Raw genomic sequence first — 20,782 nt, forward strand, 5'->3', positions numbered from 1 at the left:
GCGGTGTTTGGGAGGATTTTCATTCTGGTTTCATGTGAGAACTCTGTCGTTTTGTCTTCGTTTTCCCCGTGTCAGTATTGATGGGGTTGATCTTACCAAGGTTTCTTTTGTTGTTTCAAACCGCCCCTCTCACATCCACCCACCCCTCAAAATAACTATTAAGTTCTCTGTTGATGGCACTGTAACAGCTTGATCCAGCAATCAGTTTGTTTGATGGTATGTGGCCTTTTAACTGCTTTGTATTAATGATCTTGATGAGATTAATAAATCACCCAGTCTTATTTTGTACTGAAGCACTTATTTCTCATTTGTTTCTTTTATGTACTGGAACTATAAAGTTGACATTTTCTCAGGTTTTCTTGCTTCCTGTTGTAGGCCAAAGCAAAGTGGTGCAGAGAAACGGGAAGGAAAGGCCAGTCATCGAGTCCTGGCAGATTTCTCTCCAGGTCTCCTTTGTATTTGTTTTCATCCATCCTCCAGTCACCATCACGGCTGGAAGAAAAATTGGTAGCACTATTTGAAGGACCGACGTGAGACTGTCATAAACATGATATAACACCTGTTACAAACACAAATGAGTCTTCATGAATGTTGTCATGACGTGAATTCGGTAAATAATGACACTTTTAATGCAAAGTTCTATTAAAATCTGCATTAAAATTATCAACTTTGCATTAATAATGTGATTTGCAGAATGACACTTCATGACAGTCGTAAACATTCATAAAGACTCCATAACGGGTGTTATATCATGTTTACGACAGTCATGTCAGTGCTATGCACACACCTTCAAATGAGGTGCTACCAAAAACTCTCCAGACCATCATGCTGCCACTACCGTGTTCATATGTTCAGTTTTTCTCTATAAATGTAAACGTGGCAAACTGAACTTCCTATGATTTCCTTTCCAATAAGCTGCTTTTTTCCTCCAGCTCTTCCTTAAAGGTCAAGTTGAGCTGCAGCTCCTCCAGAGCCGCAATTTTTTTTTTTTTTCTTTCTTAGCCTGTCAGACTGGCCGTCTGGTTAGAAAAACGGATTCAAACTAAGGGGCTTAACTTATAGTTTTTAGATGATAATAAAGCACTAAGTGATTTTATTTTATTCTAACTTATGCAGTCCCAGCTATGAAGCATCGGCCATTTTAGCAAATATTTGACTTCATTAAATCCCTTCGAGCTGGAGATCACAGAGGCAGACCAGCAATTTTGTTGCTCACACAAAACATCTCAAATGAATTTATTGAAATGAAGAGCATCTAGATGTTTTGCCTTTTTTTTTTTTTTTTCTTTTTTTTGCAAAAAGTCAAACTGTGCTGCAAGGTCCCTCGCTGTCCTCACTGTCCCACAGTCCTCCCCCGTCCACGGCTGGTCCGTAGGTCCCTCGCTGCTGAGCAGGCGCAGGTCTGAGGACAAAAAGACACAAAGCACCAAGTTCAGGTTGGTTTATTTTCACTCAGAACCGTAAATGTCGCATTTGAAATGTTTCTCTTCCTACACGGAATGATGCAACAAACAATATCACATAAAACCAAATGATCGTTGTGACCTCATCTACACGTATGATGTGTGAAGTGTTTAAAAATATGGTCAGATCCAGGAAACTGAGAATATATAAATATATGTATATATATATCTATATATATAGATATATATATCTATATATATATTTGTTTTTTAAATAAAAACTGACCATTTTAACTGGACAAATAGAAAAACTATCCATCCAGAATGATCCCAGAAGCGACATGTTAATCTACAATTTATTTTGACATGAATATATTAGCATAAACTATTTGTATTTCTTACTTGTTTGAGAGAATTGACATTAAAACATGTGTACACACCTTTGCGTTATGAACTAAAAGTTCAAATACAATCTGTAATTTTTTATTATTTTTTTTCTATAAAATCGCACAGTAGTTCATCTTCCATGTGAAGCCAGTGCATCATTTATCACTGGGGTTACCTCAGGTTTTCCCTGCTGGGAGCGAAAGCCTGGAAGTTGTTCCTGACTGGAGCTGGAACTGGAACGAACCCAGCAGGTCTGCTGTCCTTCTCTGGAGCGGAATCGGCCTGATCCAGACGGTCGTTCACATTTAAAGGAACAGAGGAAGGACGTCAGATACAGGGTTCATTATGTCAATGTGCTTTATCTGAACTAGAACACAAGAATAAGCGTTAAGTTATTGTTTTATAAATTCATCGATTTTTGAAAACTAATCTGATTTTGTTTTGCGGTTATATCTTTTGGCCACATGGGGGAGCCAAACTCAACACAATCGCCATTTCTTCTTGCATCGCGGAGCGTTGGGGATTGGGTTTAGTGGTGTGTGACGTGCACACGCACATTTGTCATCGTATTTTCACGAATATTGCATTGACTTCTGTTCATTTGTAATTTATTTGGACCCTTATGCTAAACCTAACTTCCTCTCAATTCAAACTTTGGCCCTAAACCTAACAACTAACCCAAAAACAGCATTTTAACAGCAGTCGCTCCTCACTAACTAGTATTTGTTAGGAAAATGGTCCTTACACCGTATCAAAAACAAGGCCACACATTACACAAAGACACACAAACAGTCATGTTTTTGTATTTTGGAGGGGCTTTACATTGACTTCCATTCAGTTTCTACAGTCTAACCATCACATGCCTCACTCTCACCAAAAGTCAATTCACGCCTTAGCTCCAAACCTAACCTCTAAATCAAAAACAGTCTTTTCCCTCATGGAGACCGAGAAAATGTCCCCACATTGTTGGCAGAAATAGGACATAAGAACCTGGTTCACACACACACACACACACACATACACACACACACACACACACCCATACCTAAGTCCAAGTTAGAAAGACCAAATAAGCTAACATTCATGGTTTCCCCATCACAGGATGTTCCTTAAAGTCCTCGGGACTCACCGTCCATCATGGTTTTGAAATGCACCTGCTCCAACACACCTGAGTGACACGATTCAATCAGCTTGGCATAAAGTTCAGCAGAAGTCCTTTTGGAGCCCATTCAATTTCATTACATGTGTAGAAGCAGAGAAACATCTAAAATGTGGATTTGAGGATCAAGTTTGATGTCTAAAGCACAGTTATAATCCACTCCAATGGCTTTTTATTCCCAGCAGTGGGGATTTTCATAGATAAAGTGCAAAAGTATTAATATATCCAGAATTTTCTGAAATTTGTCACATTGTGACCATAAGCGACAGTGTTGCTTCTTGGGATTTTATGTGATAGATGCACAAAACGGAGCCAAAAAGTGGAATGACTTTGATCAAAGCATACTCGTATCTTAGACTGACCAAGTCCAGGACTCTAATTCAGGATCAGCGACAAGATATGAAAATTAAAACATTCTGCAGCTAAAAGTCCTTTAGCAAGGCAGACGTTGGATCCAAACAAGCAAAACGTTGAAGTACCTGCTTGGATGGATCGTCCCAGATGGGCCTGAAGGCACTTTTCAGATGTGGAGGAGGCGACCCTTTCCTCAGGCTGACCAGTCTCTTCCCAAAGGAGCTGATGAGGCAAGGCGTCGGTCCGTCCGCATGCAGCCCTGCAGGGCTCCTGAGAGGAGGGTGAGGGGTGAACCTGGGAATCTGCCACCTCACACACACAGTTCTGCCTCTGGTTTCCCCCGCCGGCACCGGCTGCTCCTGCTGCTGCCGGCTGAATGAGGGCTTCAGCAGCACGGGCACCTGGCTGTCCTCCTCGTCCTCGTCGTCCTCGTCCTCCCCACTGTTGGTGTCCACCACCTCCCTGCGCAGGGTGCCATCCGGGCTGCAGGAGGTGACGGAGGAATAGTCAAAGGCGGAGGTGTCGTCCGTCTCGCTGTTTGCGTGCGTCGTCTCCGGGTCGTTGGCGGATTTCACAGTGGGCTGGCTGAAGGTGCCCTGACCCGAGTCGCTGTTTTCTCCCCATCCCACGGCGTCCGGAGCGAGCAGAGAGCAGCACGCATGACCGCAGTGGCAGACGGGCTGCCTCAGGGCGGCCCGGTCTCTCAGGAAGCTCTTCCTCCTCACCGGGCTGCAGGACCAGCACTCCAGGCGCATGGAGTGACCGCCATCCACCCCGTTGGTGAGAGGAGCAGCCAGCTGGACATCTCTGAGACAAAAAAGAACTTTCAGCAGGGAAATCCCGCTTTTGGACGCCGATTTGAATCGTTAAAAATGTCAAAGCCACTGCAAGAAACGCCGAGGTCTACACACCTCTGAGCAGCAGAGCTGGACTCCTCTCTTATCTGCTGGCTCCTGGTGCAGCAGCTTCCGGAGGACGCAGCGACTGCAGCATCACAGGGGGCGCTGTTCACGTCAGGGGATGAATCTCTCAGCAACAAATTATGGCTAACATTTAAATACTTAAGTTCAAAAATTAAATCTAATAAACAAAACACATGACTTTCTCTAATTCACACATTATCAAACTTACAGAATGAATATTGTTTGATTAAACATGCAGAATTCATCCAGGCAGAATTGGTAGAATGACCTCAAATTGGTTGGATTCCTGCCATGAACCCAGCCTTGATTCGTAATTCATACTGTTACAAATGAAATGAGGTCGAAGCCACTGGAGAAGTTTGACTTGCCATCTCCAAATCCAGTTTTAAAGTGCATTTGGACTCAATGTCCAGCTGTAGCTCCCCGTTTCAACCATCTGACCCAACTTAATATGAAAGGGAATCGGTCAAGAGGCTCAAGATCAATCCTGGAATCACCAAAGCTCCAGTCAGTCATGGACTGGAAGTGTTCCTGTCCACAGTGGAGACAGTTTAACATCACCACTCAGCTAGTTGGTCTCTGGAAGTTAAAAGTCAAAGGATTCAAAATAACTCCACACTAAATTCAGACTCGAGCACCAAGTTTTGTTGTATGGTGCATCATCATTCCACCGTAGACAAAGTGGCCCAAAAACATCAGGAAAGCCCCAAATAAAGACCATATAAACTTTTCAAAACACTGAATATCTTCTGTCCTGTTGTACTCCCTCACCTTTGCCCAGCTTCCTCGTCTTCCTCCCATCGAACGTCCTCCTCCAAGATCACGTGGCAGCGGGACAAAACGCTCCTCAGAGCTCTCTCAGACCCCAGCAACAGGCTGCAGTCAGGATGCTCCTTACCGGTCCACTGCAGCAGGTTCTTCAACAGGAACGTAAGGAAGTATTGTAAGTTAAGTCAGTTGTAAAATAGCTGACATTTAGGCATCGTTGTAAGTACGTTAGCTTGCAAAAATCCCTTCCCGTGTTCATACTGCAACCACAAACTCATGTATTCTGAATTCTGGGATTGACTTTGACTTTACTCTTTTGTTTGTTTTATGAAACCCAGTGAACTTCATCAATAGAATCTGTAGATATTACAGGGGGTCTGTTGATTTCAGCGAGCCAAATTTAAGACTTTTTAAGACCTTTTTTAAGGTCAGCCTGAAGGAAATTTAAGACCAAAAGAACTATAAATATAAGGAACAATTGAGAGATCCTTTACTCATGTTGGCTGGGAACAAAAGTGAGGCAGTGGCAAAAACAAATATTGTCCAACCAAGTGATAATACACTTACCTATGAGAGATGCAAAAAAGCCTGCTAACTAGCTAGCAGAGTTTTGTAGCAGCTAGTTGCCGCCGCATCAAGACACTGAAGATGTCTGCACAAGCCGCAAATTACTGCCACAAAAAAACAAAACTACATAAAAGATTAAATAGTCCTGCCACGGCTAAATTTCAGACTTGTGCTTAGCGTATTTAAGGCTAACTCGGGTTTTTAAAATGAATTTGACATTTTTAAGGCCTTAATACTTAGACGCATCACTTTAAGGCTTTTTAAGACTCTCTAAGGATGCACAAATATCCTGTACTAGTCTTACCATTAGGAAACGCACTTTTTAAAGAAAGTCAGATGAAGTCACTTTACAGACGACACAGCGGACGACTCTCCTCATATCAGACCAGAACTGAACCTCGTAGCCTGTTTTCAAAACGCTAGCTAAATTAAAATTGCACATCAATCCAAACTCGCCCCTCCCAAAAGTAAAACACGGTGGTGGCAGGGTCATGGTGTGGGGGATACTCTTCTTCTTCAGCAGTTCCACAAGGTATTGACTCGTGAGGGCTGAACAGAACTGCATGCCACGCGTTTCTGAATTTGCATTGTAATATTTTCATAGAAAAGCAGAGTACCTCCAGTCAGAGGCTTTTTTCAAATTCGTTGTAATACAGACCGCTACAGGTGATCTACAATAACTCTTTGGATGGTCTTGAATGAATATGAGTCACAGCGATATTTAATTTCCCTTTAAGCACAATGTTGTGTTGATCTAATCACGTAAAACACATTCAAGTTCAATTCTGACTCTCGCTAACTCACCTGAATGTGACTCAGGTAGCTGTGAATCCTAGCAACAGGAGCCAACAGCACAGAGAGCAGTTTTATCTCCTCTCTCTCCATCTGGCTGCTCTGTGGGAACCACCAGAAAGTTGCCATTGGTGACCATGTCCTCCCAGTTGTGCCTGGTGTGAGGTCAGCACATTGTCACACGTCACCTACCTGTGTTTGGAGGCTTTTCCCTTGCTGATTGAGCCGGTTGAACTCGAGTGAGAGGAACGACGCCAACGTCGTCGTGTATCCGAGATACATATCTGAAAAAGCTGTCTGGACAACCAAAGTCAAAGTCAGCAGCTTGCAGCCGGAAATGTCTGGAAGTGACTTTAAAAAAAAAAGAGGGAAGAGGGAAGATCTCACGTCGTTTTGGCCGATGAGCTGCACCAGGATGTCGCCGACCAGAGACTTCCAGTGTTCGGCGGATAACCTCTCCTGCAGGGTGTTCCTGAAGAGCACATGTCGCTGCAGGAGCTGCTCCACGAACCTCACATACGTCTGACTGGGCCACACGACAGAGGGGAAAACCTCAGTCACACAGAGCAAAGCAGAAACTTTCTCTCCGGTTTTAACACCGTTTTAACCCGAGGCGGGACTCACTGCGGCTCTCCGGTGGTCTGGTGAGCTGGCGGTGTTTTGTACTTGTCGTACAGCTGGTTCAGGGTCGACACGTATTCCCACTCAGAGTGCAGGAGCTGCATGGCCACCTGGTGTCGAGCATCTGCGCAGCAAGAAGTGGAAGTCTGGTGTTGGAATATTTCATTTTCATTATTCATTGTTCAGATCATTATTCACTTTGGAAGCTGAGCGTCCAGTCTGCACACAGAGCAAAGGCCTTATGTGAAACACGGAGGCCAGGAATGGCTGCAAAGAGGCTGTTTGGCCAGCAGAGGGCGCTGCTTGGTTTCTCACACATGAACTACAACTTGAAAATAAATATTTGTAGTTTATCTTTTAAGGGCCTCAATTTGAAGGATTAAGAAAAAAATTGAATAATAACTCAGAATTAAGAAAAAAAAACAACTAATAAATTGATTGTAACTTTACCCAGAAAAACCTTTGTAGTCTAATTTACAGTAATTGTATGAGGAAAACAAGCTAATGAAAAGGCATGAAGTCTCTATTTTTTTATTTGTGTTTTCTTTTTGTTTTTTTTTAGAAGTTTGGTGCAGTAGGACCCCAAATAAAATCCTGCTCAGGGCTGAATCCAAATTGTATTCCGGCTCTGGTTGAATCCCATTTAGAAAGCTTTTAAATGCGCCCTTCCCCCCAAAAAAATTGTTTTAATGGAGCAGAACATTTCAGAACCTCGGGGCTGACCTGTTCCTTCGCTCAGCCCGGCCTTCAGACCCTGGAGGAAGCAGTGAAGGAGCAGTTTCCCTCTGGACAGGCAGGCTGGTGGAGGAGCACAACACTCACAAACACCGGCTGGCTCTGCTGGATCGCTGGAAACAGACAGGAGACAGATGGAGAGAGATTCTCAGCTGGTCTGACGTATTTTTTCAGTGATTAAAAATATCACACGTTTTGCTGCCTGCTGCATTTATCCAATCTGAAAACATTTAAAAATTAAAAATCCTTCTCTATGGCCTTAGAAGATAAGATAAGGTAAGGATAGCACACAAGAAAAAAATCAAGAATAAGTAAATAAATAAATTAACACAATAAATAGCAATTAGTAGTAATAGTCTTAAGGACACACATTGCATATGTGTGTGCACATATAATACTTATAATAATGTAATGCATTATATAATGCATAATATATGACAGATATATGAAAATTAGGCCTGTCACAATAATCGATATATCAATTAATCACATGATAAATTAAAACAAACTCAGTAACTTCCCTTGGCGTGATTTATTGTTTTTCTCTTTCTGCCAAAAACGATACAAAAGTCTTTTTGGAGGATAATTTTGTTTACCGAGACTTTGTATTTAATTTTATTTATTGTTTCTGTTGTTTTGTTTATTTATTTTGGAGATTTAAAATGTCTTCCAGTTCCAGTGCTAAATGTTAATTAGAATTTAAAGTTTAGTGATATTTGAAAATGTATTTTATTATTATTATTATTATTATTATTATTATTATTATTATTTATTTATTTATTTATTTATGCCATTACAATTATATTAATTAAAAATCGTCTCACGACAACAATATCATCGTTTATTGTGATAACGTCTGGAACAATTTATCGCCCAGCAAAGTCTGTTATCGTGACAGACCCTCTGTATGACATAAAGAACAACCTTAAAAATCAGAATCCTGCTCAAAATGCCTGTCTGGATTTCCGCCCTTCTAAGCCAGAGTGAACATTCCTGGTTTCTTATCCGTTGTACCTTTCTCTTGGTTTGGACGTGAGGCTCTTTCCGTCCGGCTCGGGTCCGGGCCTGTTGCTGTACAGCTGCACAATTTGACTCCTCAGTACTCCAAGTTCCTCCTGTGGGAGGAAAAAAAAAAAGCCCAGTCACAGTCAAACATTGATCCCTGTTGCCGTGCGCTGGACGGACGGCTACGTCCCGCCTCACCCTCAGCGACTCGACCAGCGCCTCCAAGCGGAAAGCTTTTTTCTGACAGCTCTTCCGGTTCTCCTCCAGCTCCTCCCTCAGGTGCGAGTCTCCATGCTGGATCCGACCGAGCTCCAGCAGGGCGCTGGTGAAGCCCGTCTTCAGTTCTGTGACCATGAACTGTAGCTACGGAGGCACACGGTGAACATGACGCTACAGTGGCTTGATCTTTTCTGAAACGGTTCCTGTTACAACCATGAACTTTCAATGTGTTTTATAAGATTTTAATGTGGAAAAAAAAAATAAAACACAATGTAAAGTAGTTAATGAAATGGGAATGAAAAGAAAATGATGCATGGTTTTTATTTTACATCACACCAAAGTAAAAAAAAGCAACAAAAATAAAAACTACCGTATCAATATAAACAGCGTCTCCATGTTGAGACATGATGATTTTTTTAAGTAACGTGACAAAAAAGTCAATTTTTTTAGATTACTATCTTCTTTAGATTTCTTCTAATTTTTTTTAAGAACCAGTGTTTCATTTTTATATTGAGGATTTAAAATCAAGATAAACATAAAATGGATGCATATTAAATAAATGACGATTCCATCATAATGACAAGGAAAAACAGATCTAAAACTTTTTAGTGTCATTCTTTGTGGAAATATTGCATCGTGTTTAAAGACATGAACTGGGTCAAAGCTAATGTCCAAAAGAGCCACTGAACTAGACCAGGAACAAACGGACAGAACCACAATGAAATGTCTTAGATTAAAGTACATTGATGTCTGAATGACCTAGTCAAAGTTCAAACTAAATTTGACTAAGAATTACAGTCCAGATGTGTGAATTGGGTTGAGATGTGCTTCCAAAGACAGGAACTGTCTTATGTCTTATTTTTAGAGAAAAATATTGAAACATTTCATTTCCTTCCCCTTAACAATTATCAACCAGTTATTTGCCTCTTCAATAAAACACGTTGAACTTTGTGGCGTTCACTTATAAAATGAAGCTACAATCAAACGATCTTGCTCACTGGAGAGGCTGCATTTGCTGCCACTAGACAAATACAACGATGGAAGGATTTACCGTGTACCGTCTCTTTAAACACACCGAGCTCGGCTGACGACGGGAAATTTACCTTTGAGATTTCAGAGACGAGCTCTGCCTCTTGGGGCTTCATGACCTTTGCAGAGAGAAACACAAACAAGCCTGTTTGCAAACACGCAGCGACTGACGAGCACAAACTGAGCAGCCCGTCTGACGGCTTCAGGGATGAAAGCCTGCCTAAAGCCACTTCCACTTCAAAAAGGTGGATTTATTGTCTCTTTGCTCCTCGTGTTCTTGTGTTTGTGTTACCTGTTCAGATGTTGCTCCTGCCAGCAGACCCTCTGCTAAGGAAGTGCTGAGCGAGCCAAAAGAGCCGCAGGGGGAGATGGTGCAGGAGCCAAGATCCCTCCTTAGAAATCTGCAAACAGAAGGGCAGGCAGAACCCGGAGAAACGCGTCGAATTAAATTCAATAAAAAAAAAAACAAAAAGCCAAACATTTTGTCATTTAAACAGCCGTTAAAAGTAAAACCCAGCAGAAAGCAGGTGATGTTTTAACTGATCAAATCCCATATGTTAGTAATCATATGGGCTGTAACGTCACTCAAAACTTTGAAAAATCCTCGTTATAATGTAAACGACACACAACCGTCCAGCTATTCTCAACTAAAACTTCAAATGAAAATAACTTGTGTTGCAGAAGGAGTTGGAAAACACTCACCTGGCTTCACGTTCTTCTGCTTCTCCATCCAGTTTGAAAAATGTGCACTCGGTCCTGGAGTCTTTAGGCGTTGTGTGTCGTGTGCTGCTCTTGGTGCCGCTCAGTGTCCACAGCAGGTCTCCTCCTGTGAGGAGGCAGAGCTTGTAGCTGCCTCAGAGGAAGGATGCGAAGCACGCTGCAAATCAGAGGGCTGGAGGTCGTCTGTTGTTTTCTATGATTGTTCTATGAGGATCGACTAGATCAGAGGTCTGCAACCGTTCCAACCTGGAGCCACTTTTACTGTCAGGCCAGACAAATGAAACTGGTTTAGAGCTGCAAAATGTTGAGTTTTGACAAAGAATTTTAGATAAATATAAGAAATACAGGGAATTTCATAGTTTTAAAGAACCACCATTTTATTTTTACGTTTAGGATTTAAAATAAAGGTAAAGATAAAATTTTACAAAAAAAAAAAAAAAAAAAGGGATGCATCTTTTTTTCCTTTGGTGGGATAGAAAATAATGAAACTTTTAAAAAAGCATATCAATTCCAACCTAATGATGAGAAAATCTACATTGAAGATAGAAAAAAAACACACAAAAAACTTAACTGAGAATATTTTAGATTAATTTCAGTAATTTTCTAGGAACAACTTGAAACAAAATCTTCAAATCTGTAAATTTCTGTCTTCTGGAGCTCAGAAATGTTCTTTTTTCTAGAAAATTTCTGAGGTTAATCTCAAAATTTTTGAGTTCTAACTCTATTTATTCTTTTGTTCTTTTTCTACCTACAGCTGCCCAATACACTGTTGTAAAAATCAGATCCAGAAACAAGATATTACCGCCTCTCTTTCAGTGCCAGTCTTTGTGGGAAAATCAGTGCAAATAAATATTGCTGCGAACCCAAAAAGCTACATTTGTTATATAAAATTAAAAACATTAGCTATCTTTTTTTTTTTTCTTTATCCAAAGTTATTAAGAGTCATTGTGAAAGGTCAAAAGAGCCACTTGTGGCTCCGGGACCGTAGGTTGCAGACCCCTGATGGATCTGGAAACCATGTGTCAGACATTATGGTGCTTTGCAAAAGCTTTATTTCTATTGTACTTTTCCACATGCATTTAAATTACAAATTTAAATGCATTTTGGGGGGAGTTTAAATGTAGGAAAACACAAAATAGAGAATATTTGTGAGGTGGAAGTAAAAGAATGGAGGGTTATTATTGAAAATAGGTCTGGACTTTGACTGGGCCACTCCATTAAATGAATTTAATTTGATCTATTGCATCTCTGGCCGTGTTTTTGGGGTCACCCTGCTACAAGGTGAACCTTGGCTGCATTTTCAATTGTTTCCTCCAAAATTCAATGACAATCTCATCAACTGGTTTCCCTGTCCTTGCTGAAGAGAAGCATCCCTCAGCATAATGCTGCCACCACCATGTTTCAAGGTCAGAGTGGTGTGTTTGGGATGATGTGGAGCCTTAGTTTGTTTTCTGATTAACAAACCTCTGAGACTTCACAAAAAAAAATCTATATTTATATTAAGATTTTTATTTTACATATAGCTGACTTTCTGAAATTTAGCTACATTTGACCAGGGGGGTACCAGAGTAAAGAGGCTCAATACAAGTACACTCATGATTTTCCCTTCACTTCACAGCCAAAGGCTGGAACCCTGCTGACTTTTTGTCACATTAACTAAAGGGATGTAAATACTTTTGCAAGGAGTTCATATTTCTTATGAGTGATATAAAATGTGACAAAACATAATTCTATAGTTGTGAACGGCAAATATGAAAACTTGTACATTGTGGACGCAGAGAGCTTTTCAAGTAAAAATATTCACAACAATCCCACTCTGTTTTAATAGTTAGCATCGTATAGGATGTTTCTCTTTTTATTTTTACATTTAAAATATAAAATTTAGGCTGGTTGTTCACAACTTTAGTTTTAGAGCAGGGGTGTCCTCGAGGGCCACCGGCATCCTGCATGTTTTAGTTCTCTCCCTGCTGGCAGCAACAACCATTTCAGCATGTCAGTGTTCTTCTTAGGCCTCTAATGAGCCATCATTTGATCCAGGTGCGTTAAACCAGGGAGAGAACTAAAACACGCAGGATGCCGGCCCTCCAGGACCGACACTGGGCGCCACTGAGAGAGAGACAGTCTTCGAGATTTGTCGTCTTCACTCCGCCCACGCTTGCTTGACCCAGCAATATAAATCGAACGCCACTACGGGCTGTTGCGCTGCGGTGGGCGGAGTTAAGAGTCAGCTCTTGAATCTGATTGGACGATAGCTTTGTAGCGTTTTAAAATCGTAGCACTTGAACTGGCTGTCAAAACACCGGACACGAAGAGAGCGAAGAAGGTGGAGAATAAATACATATATATACACATTTAAATCTTAAAAACTGTAGAACTGCTTGCTGTTAAGGACTGTTGTGTGAATAATTATTTTAGTAGCTGAATTTAAACTTTTTTAAAATGACGTAGGAATGATAGCTGACGTTAGCACGTGAGAAATAGTACCGTCTGGCGTTTTATTAGAACTTCAAAAAAGCCTTTTGAATAATTCAGAATAAGGTAGATATAACATGTCTGACTCTGTGAAACCTACTGTGGTTGTTATTGTTTTACAGTACCCAGTCTTCTCTCGAAGGCGTCTGAAGACATGAGAAAGACCGAGTTTGACTCTTCCTCTGATGAAGATGTGGAAGAAGAGCAGCTGACTCCGCTCCATATGAGCTGGTATATGAAGCAAAACACGCAAAATTATCCGCCCCTCTAAAGCTCCTCGTTACGGCCACAAATTTAAATGGGTTTTCAGTAATTTTGTCATTGACACAAAGCAGAAGTGGAAGTAAAAATCTAAAAACTGTCCTGTGTATACTCCCTCTGAATCTAGAAGACACAATATTCTGACTTTTTAAAAAACATTATCCTGTAATATTTTTGACTGGGTTTCAGGTTACCTCTGTCCATAGTTGAGTGCTCACAGTACCTTGGAATATGTGCACTGCCAGGTAAAATCATGTTCATCTGAAAGGTCTATTTTAGGACAAAGACTTTTTTTTTTTTTGACATAATACATTTCTTCTTATTCCAGGTTGCAAGTATAAAGATGTTCGCAGGTCCCTGCAAAGAGATGTTGGTAAGGCAGTTTTTGAGGAATCTTTTCTCAGATCAGACATTAAAGCTGCAGAATACAACTTTCTGTGTAAATATGTATTTTTTACATATTTGAACTATTACCACAGAATATCTGTGAAAAGATCCATCTCCTTCCTGTGCTCTGGAGAAATGCACTGCTCCAAACAACCAAGCAGAGCCAGGAGGAGGGTCTTAGTGCTGTCAATCAAACTTGTGTGAATGCTACTAAACAACTCACCATAACAGTTTTTTATTTCACAAATCTCATACTGTGCTGTCAGAACATGGTGATAGTTTCAACAATTATGTAAACAAAGTATTTTTTTTATTATAAAAGTTAAATACTGCATTGAGTAATGTGTTTTATGCTGTTATTCTATTGATGGGCGTCACAGCTTTTAATCTTTTTACTCAGTAGTGGAAAATGACAAATTTGTCTAAAACGAACTTGCATTCCTTGCCATTACCAGATGAGCTGAAGAACCAGGGGGTGCAGGATGTGTTTGTTTTGTGCACTAGAGGGGAACTGAGCAGGTACAGGGTCCCGTCGCTCCTGGAGGTCTACGAGCAACGCGGCTTCACGGTGCACCACGCGCCGTTCCCCGACGGAGACGTTCCCGAGCTGGAGCAGTGCTGCCAGATCCTGGACGAGCTGCAGGTCTGCCTCGAGAGGAACAGGAGAACGATGGTCCAGTGAGTCCAACACACACACACGGGCTACATGAGGGATGTATTTGAAATGTTGAGTGGAAAAGATCTCCAAACGCTGAAGTTTGTTCACTTACCTCTCAGAGACTCGATGAGTAGCTTGGAAAGGTAAAGCTCGTCCAAATCCATTGCTTTGTTTTTACATTTATAAAAATGGGAGAAAATGTAAAATATGGCATGAAAACCTTTTCAGGAGCCCAACAACTTGTGGATTAACAAACAGCTTCTCCAAGGTTTGCGTGTTTTACCGCTTTCCCACAATTATTTAACTCATTGATGAAAGGCAATCTTTGGACAAATTAAAACTCAGCACAGGAAAATGTAACTTACTTAAATAAACCAAAAAAATTCTAGGCAGCAGTGGTTGAATTTATACAGCACCTCGCAAATAAAAAAAAAAAAAGACGGTAGCATAAAAACTAAAATACTGAATGAAAACACAAAGTGAAAGGAAATAAATGTTAAATACAATTAAATCCGATTTAGAATATTTAAAAAAGGATCTTAAGGAATAGCATGTTTGAATAAAAAAAATCCTCGACTAAAACTCTCAAAAGCAAATCGATTTGCATCGCTCCAGAAAGTTCTGCAATTCTTGGAACAACCAGCAGATTTTGGTTTGAGGACCTGGAGGATCCAACAGTTCAGAGATTTCAGAAGGATTCTCATCATGCAGGAACCTGAACGTTAGTCAGGGTTTTACAATCAATTAATTCAGGAAGTAAACAGTGAAAAGACAGGAGGGATGTCGATTCCTCTCTTGGTTCCATGTAAGAGGTTTTCTTTTTTTGCTGATGCATCATGATATCCTAAATCGGAGGAAATGAAAGCCAATTTTATTTTTAAACCAACCTTTATAGTTTGGAAATATTTCTGTAAGTAAAGATCCTCTGCCATCTTCTGGTCACCATAGAAACCACAACGAAGCGCTCTGCCTGTGCGGTTTGAAGTTCTGAACTGACTTTGCCTTTTCCTTCCCTCCTGCAGCTGCTACGGAGGCCTGGGGCGATCCGCTTTAAGTGAGGACAGTCTGCTTTCACGTGATGACCTTCTCGTTTGGACTTTCTCTTAACTCACAGCACAGCATTTGTTTCCCACTCAGTCGCCGCCTGCCTGCTGCTCCAGCTCTCGGTGACGATGACGGCCAGCGAAGCCATCGAGATCCTCAGAGAGCACAGAGGAGGAGGAGCAATACAAACAGTGAAGGTGAGGTCAGATAGTATTTTTAATGAATAAGAAATTCAGCATGCATCAATCTGTTTTTTTTTGTTTTTTTGCAGCAATACAATTTTCTTCACGAGTTTCGGGAGAAGTATGCCGCCTACAAAGAGAGCAGAGAGGCTTCCACAGAGAGATCGGTGTCTCGGTGATTCTGGAGAAAATAATCTGTAAACATCTGCATTCAGTGATTTTTAACTCTCCAAGAGCTGCACTTTAAGAGTAGTACATCACTTCTTTGAGCTTTTAAATAAACCAAAAGGTTCAGGTAACAACACAACTCGGCTTAAAATCTTTAAAAATACACAAGCCTGTGTTTAAGCTTTAAAAAAAAAAGTAGATGCGTACATTTTCTGTACCAAAATATATATATATATAAAAAAAGCCTTTTCATGTCTGTTAAAGTGACACTACTTAATCCACCGCACAAGAAAAAATAAAAAAAAAAATTTACATTGCAGAAAATTTCAGCGTTTTGGTTTTTTGAATTATTTTCCCAAATGTGACAGGAAGGTGTCTAAACTGACTGGTGCAAAATGAAAGACATTGCTCTAACCAGTGAAAGCTTGAGCTAAATAACTTTTATTGAACTAAATAAGTTTGGAGATGCAGGAGTGCTTGATGTCAGAGGAAATTGTATAAAAATCCAGAAAACAATAAATAGACCAGAGATGCTAACAACGTGGACTATTTGTGTTCAAATCAACCAAAAACAGATCAAAAGGTACGATTCAACAGTATGGCACATCAGCAGTTTGCTACTGAAGCTCTATACATCGCTGTCGAGTCGGCCTTTCACTTAACTCAGAGCTACAAGGGAAAATTTACAGAAAATAAACCACACATGATCCCCTCATGATTAATATAGACAACTAAATATTGGACAGGTAGATTTTAAATATTGAAACAATTCATTGGGAAAAAAAAAAAACCTGATAAGACGGTGCATGCGTCATGTTTCACTACAAGTTGACGCTCGTCTTTTATTCCTTCAGTCCATCTTTAGTCTGAACAGACTGAGCTGTCTGCAGCCAAGATCAATAAACTACCTGGTCAGAGTACATCAGCTGTTACAATCCAGAAAAAGGAAAAAAAACCGTAAAGCAGATCAGCACACGTTTAGATTCACGCACACAAACCTCAAATCCTAATCTGTAAACACTCGAAAGCAGGGAGCAAAGATGGAAAACTATTTTTATTTAATCTCAAGCATTAAAAAAAAAAAGATGAACTTGTCCATTGAAATTTGTCCGTATTTCCAGACTATTTTTTTTTAAGTTGTAGTGCTTTGACGGAAACGCTGCGACCAAGATAGTCTTTAAAGAGGTTAGAAGTTTCCAGAATGACTCTCTGCACTGTGTGTGTGAGTGTGTGTTTGTCGGGGGGGCTCATCCACTTGAAATGACGGCTCGTGTTGCTCATCAGTGGTCTCCAGCAGGTCCAGTGTTCCAGCACTTGGATCATAGTGTCTGGTCATCTACTGTACGGCTCGGTCCGTTTCCCTCCACGTCTTTAGGAGCTCACCAGAACATAGATCATTCTGGAAGAGACAGATTAGGATTACCGTCAGGTTCACTCACAACCGCCTGGGTCCTAATGACCACAGCCAGTAAGATGGTGCAACATTTTCAACATCTGTGACTGACAAAATAACGACTCGGGGTGTTGCCACAATTTAAATGCATCTGCTGGAAATTTACAGTTTTGACAAAAAAAAACATTTTCTTACCATGTGTTAAAACTGGGAGTGTTAATTACAGTCATGAAACATCAACTTTCATGTTTTTGACAAATCTAAAACTTTAGTTAAAAAAAAGCCTCTTCTGTATTCAATTAGATTTTATCTGATAGGTCAGGGGTAGCAACCTTTATAGCCTAGAGAGCCATTTTGGCAAAAAAAAAACTAAAGCTGCAAAAGGTCTTATGACTGAAAAAAATACAACTTTTAACACAAATATCTCCTTTGGGAAATTTCTTGTAATCTTTATAGAACAAGCATTTTGTGTCTTTTTTTTTAAGGGCAAGGAAAACAGGTCTAAAAACATTAATGGGAATTTTAGTGTGTCATTCTTTGTGAAAATTCAGTGCAAATATTGCAGGAGAATTTAAAAAAAAAAAAACCTTAAAATTGTTATATCTGTATTTAAAACCATCAACTGGCTCCTTTTCAGTTTCAGCCAAAGTTATTCAGAGCCAGCTGTGACTCCGCAGGTTGCAGAGCCGCATGTTCAACCAATGCATAGAGCTTCTGTACGATTGTCAAAGTGAGAAATGGAAAAAGCTGTGTACCCGTAGAGATAGTAGAAGAATGAGAGGAGGTAGAAAGCCAGTTTGCACCAGCCTTCTTTTTGACAATAGGCCAGGATGTCGGCATTCATGATGGTAGTCGGGTCATAGAGTCCTGGACAGCTCATCACAGGTCTGCTCGTATACCTGTGGCACAGCAAAAATATTAATAAATAAACCTGTTAGTCACAAACGAAGCAGAGGATTCCTGTTTCGGCGGTCAGCCGGTTGCTCGGTTACCCACCTCCAGACGTGATAAGCCAGCAGCGGCAAGTTGAGGAAGAGGGTGAGCCACTCGGCCGCGCACAGAAACATCACGCAGAAGAAGAAATGGATGAGATACTCTGGCAGCACCAGCTGAAACAGACCAGAGGAGAGGAGACGTCAAAGCACAGGGACAGCCGGTCAGTCTGCCTTCCTGCTCAAAACGAGACGATTAGGAAGCCAAGACAGTCAGAGGACGACGTGGGAGAACGCTGCAGCTCCCTGAAGAAAACCAATCGTCTTCAGAAAGCAAAGAATGAGGTGTTCTCACTCAGTCTTAAAAAAAAAACAAAAAAAAAAAGGTGACATTTATAAAAATGAGGGAAAGACAAATACTGAGCTTCGGTGTAATGTGATGGATTGTATGGCTACAATGCATGTAGCCGGGGTGACAGCATACCCAGCCTTCGGACGCCATTTTTAACCAAGTAACAGGGTGAAAAATCAAGATCTACCACTTGCAAATTCGATAATTCCACAATATATTCTGGATTAAAAGAAAAAATCTGATTTTCAATGTTTAGATTAAAAACCACAAAGTGAAGTTCCTCCCTGACTTACAGCTTAGGGGTGGGCATTTATCGTGTCATGATAAATTTCTTGTGATGAGAATTTTGATTTATCGTTGTCACAATAAATTCAAATTACTGATGTTTATAACCCCCAACATTGTCTGAATTGTTAGTTTTTACTATTTTTACCAATGTTTATACAAAAAGTGTATCAATACATTTGAAAATATGATAAATTTCAGTTGCTGTGAGTAATTTATCAATACAAATCACATTTTTTACAATGACTGTCCTAAAGTAGCGCATTACAAATGGGGATGTTTTTCAGGAGCAGTATTTGTGTTTGTAAGGATATGATTGCTGTATCATTCAGCCATAGCCATTACCTAAAAATAATTAACTAGTTAGCACTTTTATCGTTATCACAACATTACTACAAAATATCGTGATAAAACTTTAAGTCTTAAGCTTCGGCAAAAACATGAGTTGCTTTTCAGAGTTTAGAGATCGATTCTTGCAAGTGGACCAGAGAGATTTATTTCCCACCCTGGTTCGGTGACATGCATCACCTTGTGCGTCTAAACTAAATGACGACGCTTGCTCAGGACAACGTTGGTGCATCTCAACATCGACGTGTCTGCAGCGACGACAAATCCGCACATCGTCCCGCTTTGCAACAGCACATTGTTTGAGAACCATGCTGCGAGCGCGAGCGGCGTCGATGCAGCCAGCGTGCCTGAGGTCGGGTCGAGCGTCGGGTTCAAGGGGGCAGATGGAAGCACCACATGGAAGCCATGCATTTGGGGGGTGGGATAAAATAAAATAAAAATACAGCAAGTGGAGCCAAACCAACGGCCCGCAGAATGACAGGTGTGGGGCGTGGGGAATGTGCAGGATCTGCACTGCGCTGCCAAATACGACACAACTGAACAGACGGAGGGGGGTGGGGATGATAACCCCAAACGGGTTCAAACTGGGCTCAAAGCCTGCATACCAGACTATGCAGAACGCCATGGGTTACAGGTATGTGGAGCCTGACTTTTTTTTCCTCTACACTAACTCCTCCTCCTGTGGAGAATTTCTAGCCAATCAGAGGTTTTAAATAGTGCTGAGCTGGAGAGAGGTGGGTGGGATTCTGCCGCCATCTGTTCAGAACCACAGGTGATGTAGCTTGGAGCCAACTCTGAGCTCACATACAGCAGCTTACATCGGACAAACAGTGGCTCAAACTGCAACCTCCAATTCGTGAGGAAAATACTTTGTGTGTGTGTATTTCAGTGAAGAATGTGGTTAAGCTGGTAACTTGAAAGCCTTGAAGATCATCCAACCAACTAATTTATGTCTTTGTCCAACACATGGAGAGTTGACTGAACTACCATCTGTAAAACCATAAGCAAACAAAGGGTTGATTGTAATAGAAATCATGCATGCTTTAAGCATTTGCCAGTCTTTTCAGTCAAAAGCTAACGCCTCATCAATAAGCCAGAGCCGCTGAATATTTACACACACTGCTCTCCCCGTAGCTTCACTGTCTCGCCAAACGCGATGTGTCAGGAGATCCTTACAACAATCTGCTGGACGGGAGCCGTGTCCAGTCAAAGTATTCATTCCCCTTTTACTTTGTCACATTTTGTCCCAGTACAGCGACAAAACTTTGCCAACAGACCAACGCAATTTAGAAGAAGCATCCATGTTTTTGCTTTTTTTTTNAATCTGTAAACATCTGCATTCAGTGATTTTTAACTCTCCAAGAGCTGCACTTTAAAAGAGTAGTATATCACTTCTTTGATCTTTTAAATAAACCAAAAGGTTCAGGTAACAACACAACTCGGCTTAAAATCTTTAAAAATACACAAGCCTGTGTTTAAGCTTTAAAAAAAAAAGTAGATGCGTACATTTTCTGTACCAAAATATATATATATATAAAAAAAGCCTTTTCATGTCTGTTAAAGTGACACTACTTAATCCACCGCACAAGAAAAAATAAAAAAAAAAATTTACATTGCA

At 40.7% G+C, this 20,782-nt stretch overlaps 3 protein-coding genes across 6 annotated transcripts; 1 reads left to right on the top strand and 2 right to left on the bottom strand.

Annotated features, from left to right (window-relative positions):
* Window positions 1-1,206: 1,206 nt before the first annotated feature.
* On the bottom strand, window positions 1,207-11,712 carry LOC103144798 (uncharacterized). The gene is made up of 16 exons (XM_007561938.2): window positions 11,651-11,712; window positions 10,665-10,811; window positions 10,255-10,363; window positions 10,037-10,081; window positions 8,913-9,077; window positions 8,724-8,824; window positions 7,698-7,822; window positions 6,978-7,098; window positions 6,741-6,879; window positions 6,546-6,650; window positions 6,366-6,455; window positions 4,998-5,143; window positions 4,215-4,307; window positions 3,429-4,110; window positions 1,966-2,072; window positions 1,207-1,402 (listed from the first exon to the last, which is right to left on the bottom strand). Exons 1-16 carry the CDS (start codon window positions 11,710-11,712, stop codon window positions 1,303-1,305), a joined length of 2,337 nt encoding a protein of 778 aa, XP_007562000.1. The 3' UTR covers window positions 1,207-1,302.
* Window positions 11,713-12,894: 1,182 nt separating this feature from the next.
* On the top strand, window positions 12,895-20,782 carry cdkn3 (cyclin dependent kinase inhibitor 3). Of its 4 annotated transcripts, XM_007561862.2 has the most exons (9): window positions 12,895-13,005; window positions 13,277-13,385; window positions 13,605-13,660; window positions 13,744-13,788; window positions 14,258-14,480; window positions 15,483-15,514; window positions 15,598-15,701; window positions 15,776-15,875; window positions 20,486-20,782. In XM_007561862.2, the coding sequence occupies exons 2-8, from the start codon at window positions 13,309-13,311 to the stop codon at window positions 15,863-15,865; spliced, it is 627 nt and encodes a 208-aa protein (XP_007561924.1). In that variant the 5' UTR covers window positions 12,895-13,005; window positions 13,277-13,308; the 3' UTR covers window positions 15,866-15,875; window positions 20,486-20,782. The 4 variants fall into 4 exon arrangements, with proteins under 4 accessions (XP_007561924.1, XP_007561923.1, XP_016531797.1 ...); XM_007561861.2 differs by lacking the exon at window positions 20,486-20,782 and having other exon boundaries at window positions 15,776-16,179; XM_016676311.1 differs by lacking the exon at window positions 20,486-20,782 and having other exon boundaries at window positions 12,900-13,005; window positions 13,297-13,385; window positions 15,776-16,179.
* On the bottom strand, window positions 16,276-18,435 carry LOC103144799 (protein cornichon homolog 1-like). Its single transcript, XM_016676313.1, has 3 exons — window positions 18,244-18,435; window positions 18,003-18,146; window positions 16,276-17,253 (listed from the first exon to the last, which is right to left on the bottom strand). The coding sequence occupies exons 1-3, from the start codon at window positions 18,312-18,314 to the stop codon at window positions 17,226-17,228; spliced, it is 243 nt and encodes an 80-aa protein (XP_016531799.1). The 5' UTR covers window positions 18,315-18,435; the 3' UTR covers window positions 16,276-17,225.

Source organism: Poecilia formosa, unplaced genomic scaffold (assembly GCF_000485575.1).
Source record: "Poecilia formosa unplaced genomic scaffold, Poecilia_formosa-5.1.2 Scaffold131, whole genome shotgun sequence".
In the NCBI taxonomy this organism is placed as follows: domain Eukaryota; kingdom Metazoa; phylum Chordata; class Actinopteri; order Cyprinodontiformes; family Poeciliidae; genus Poecilia; species Poecilia formosa.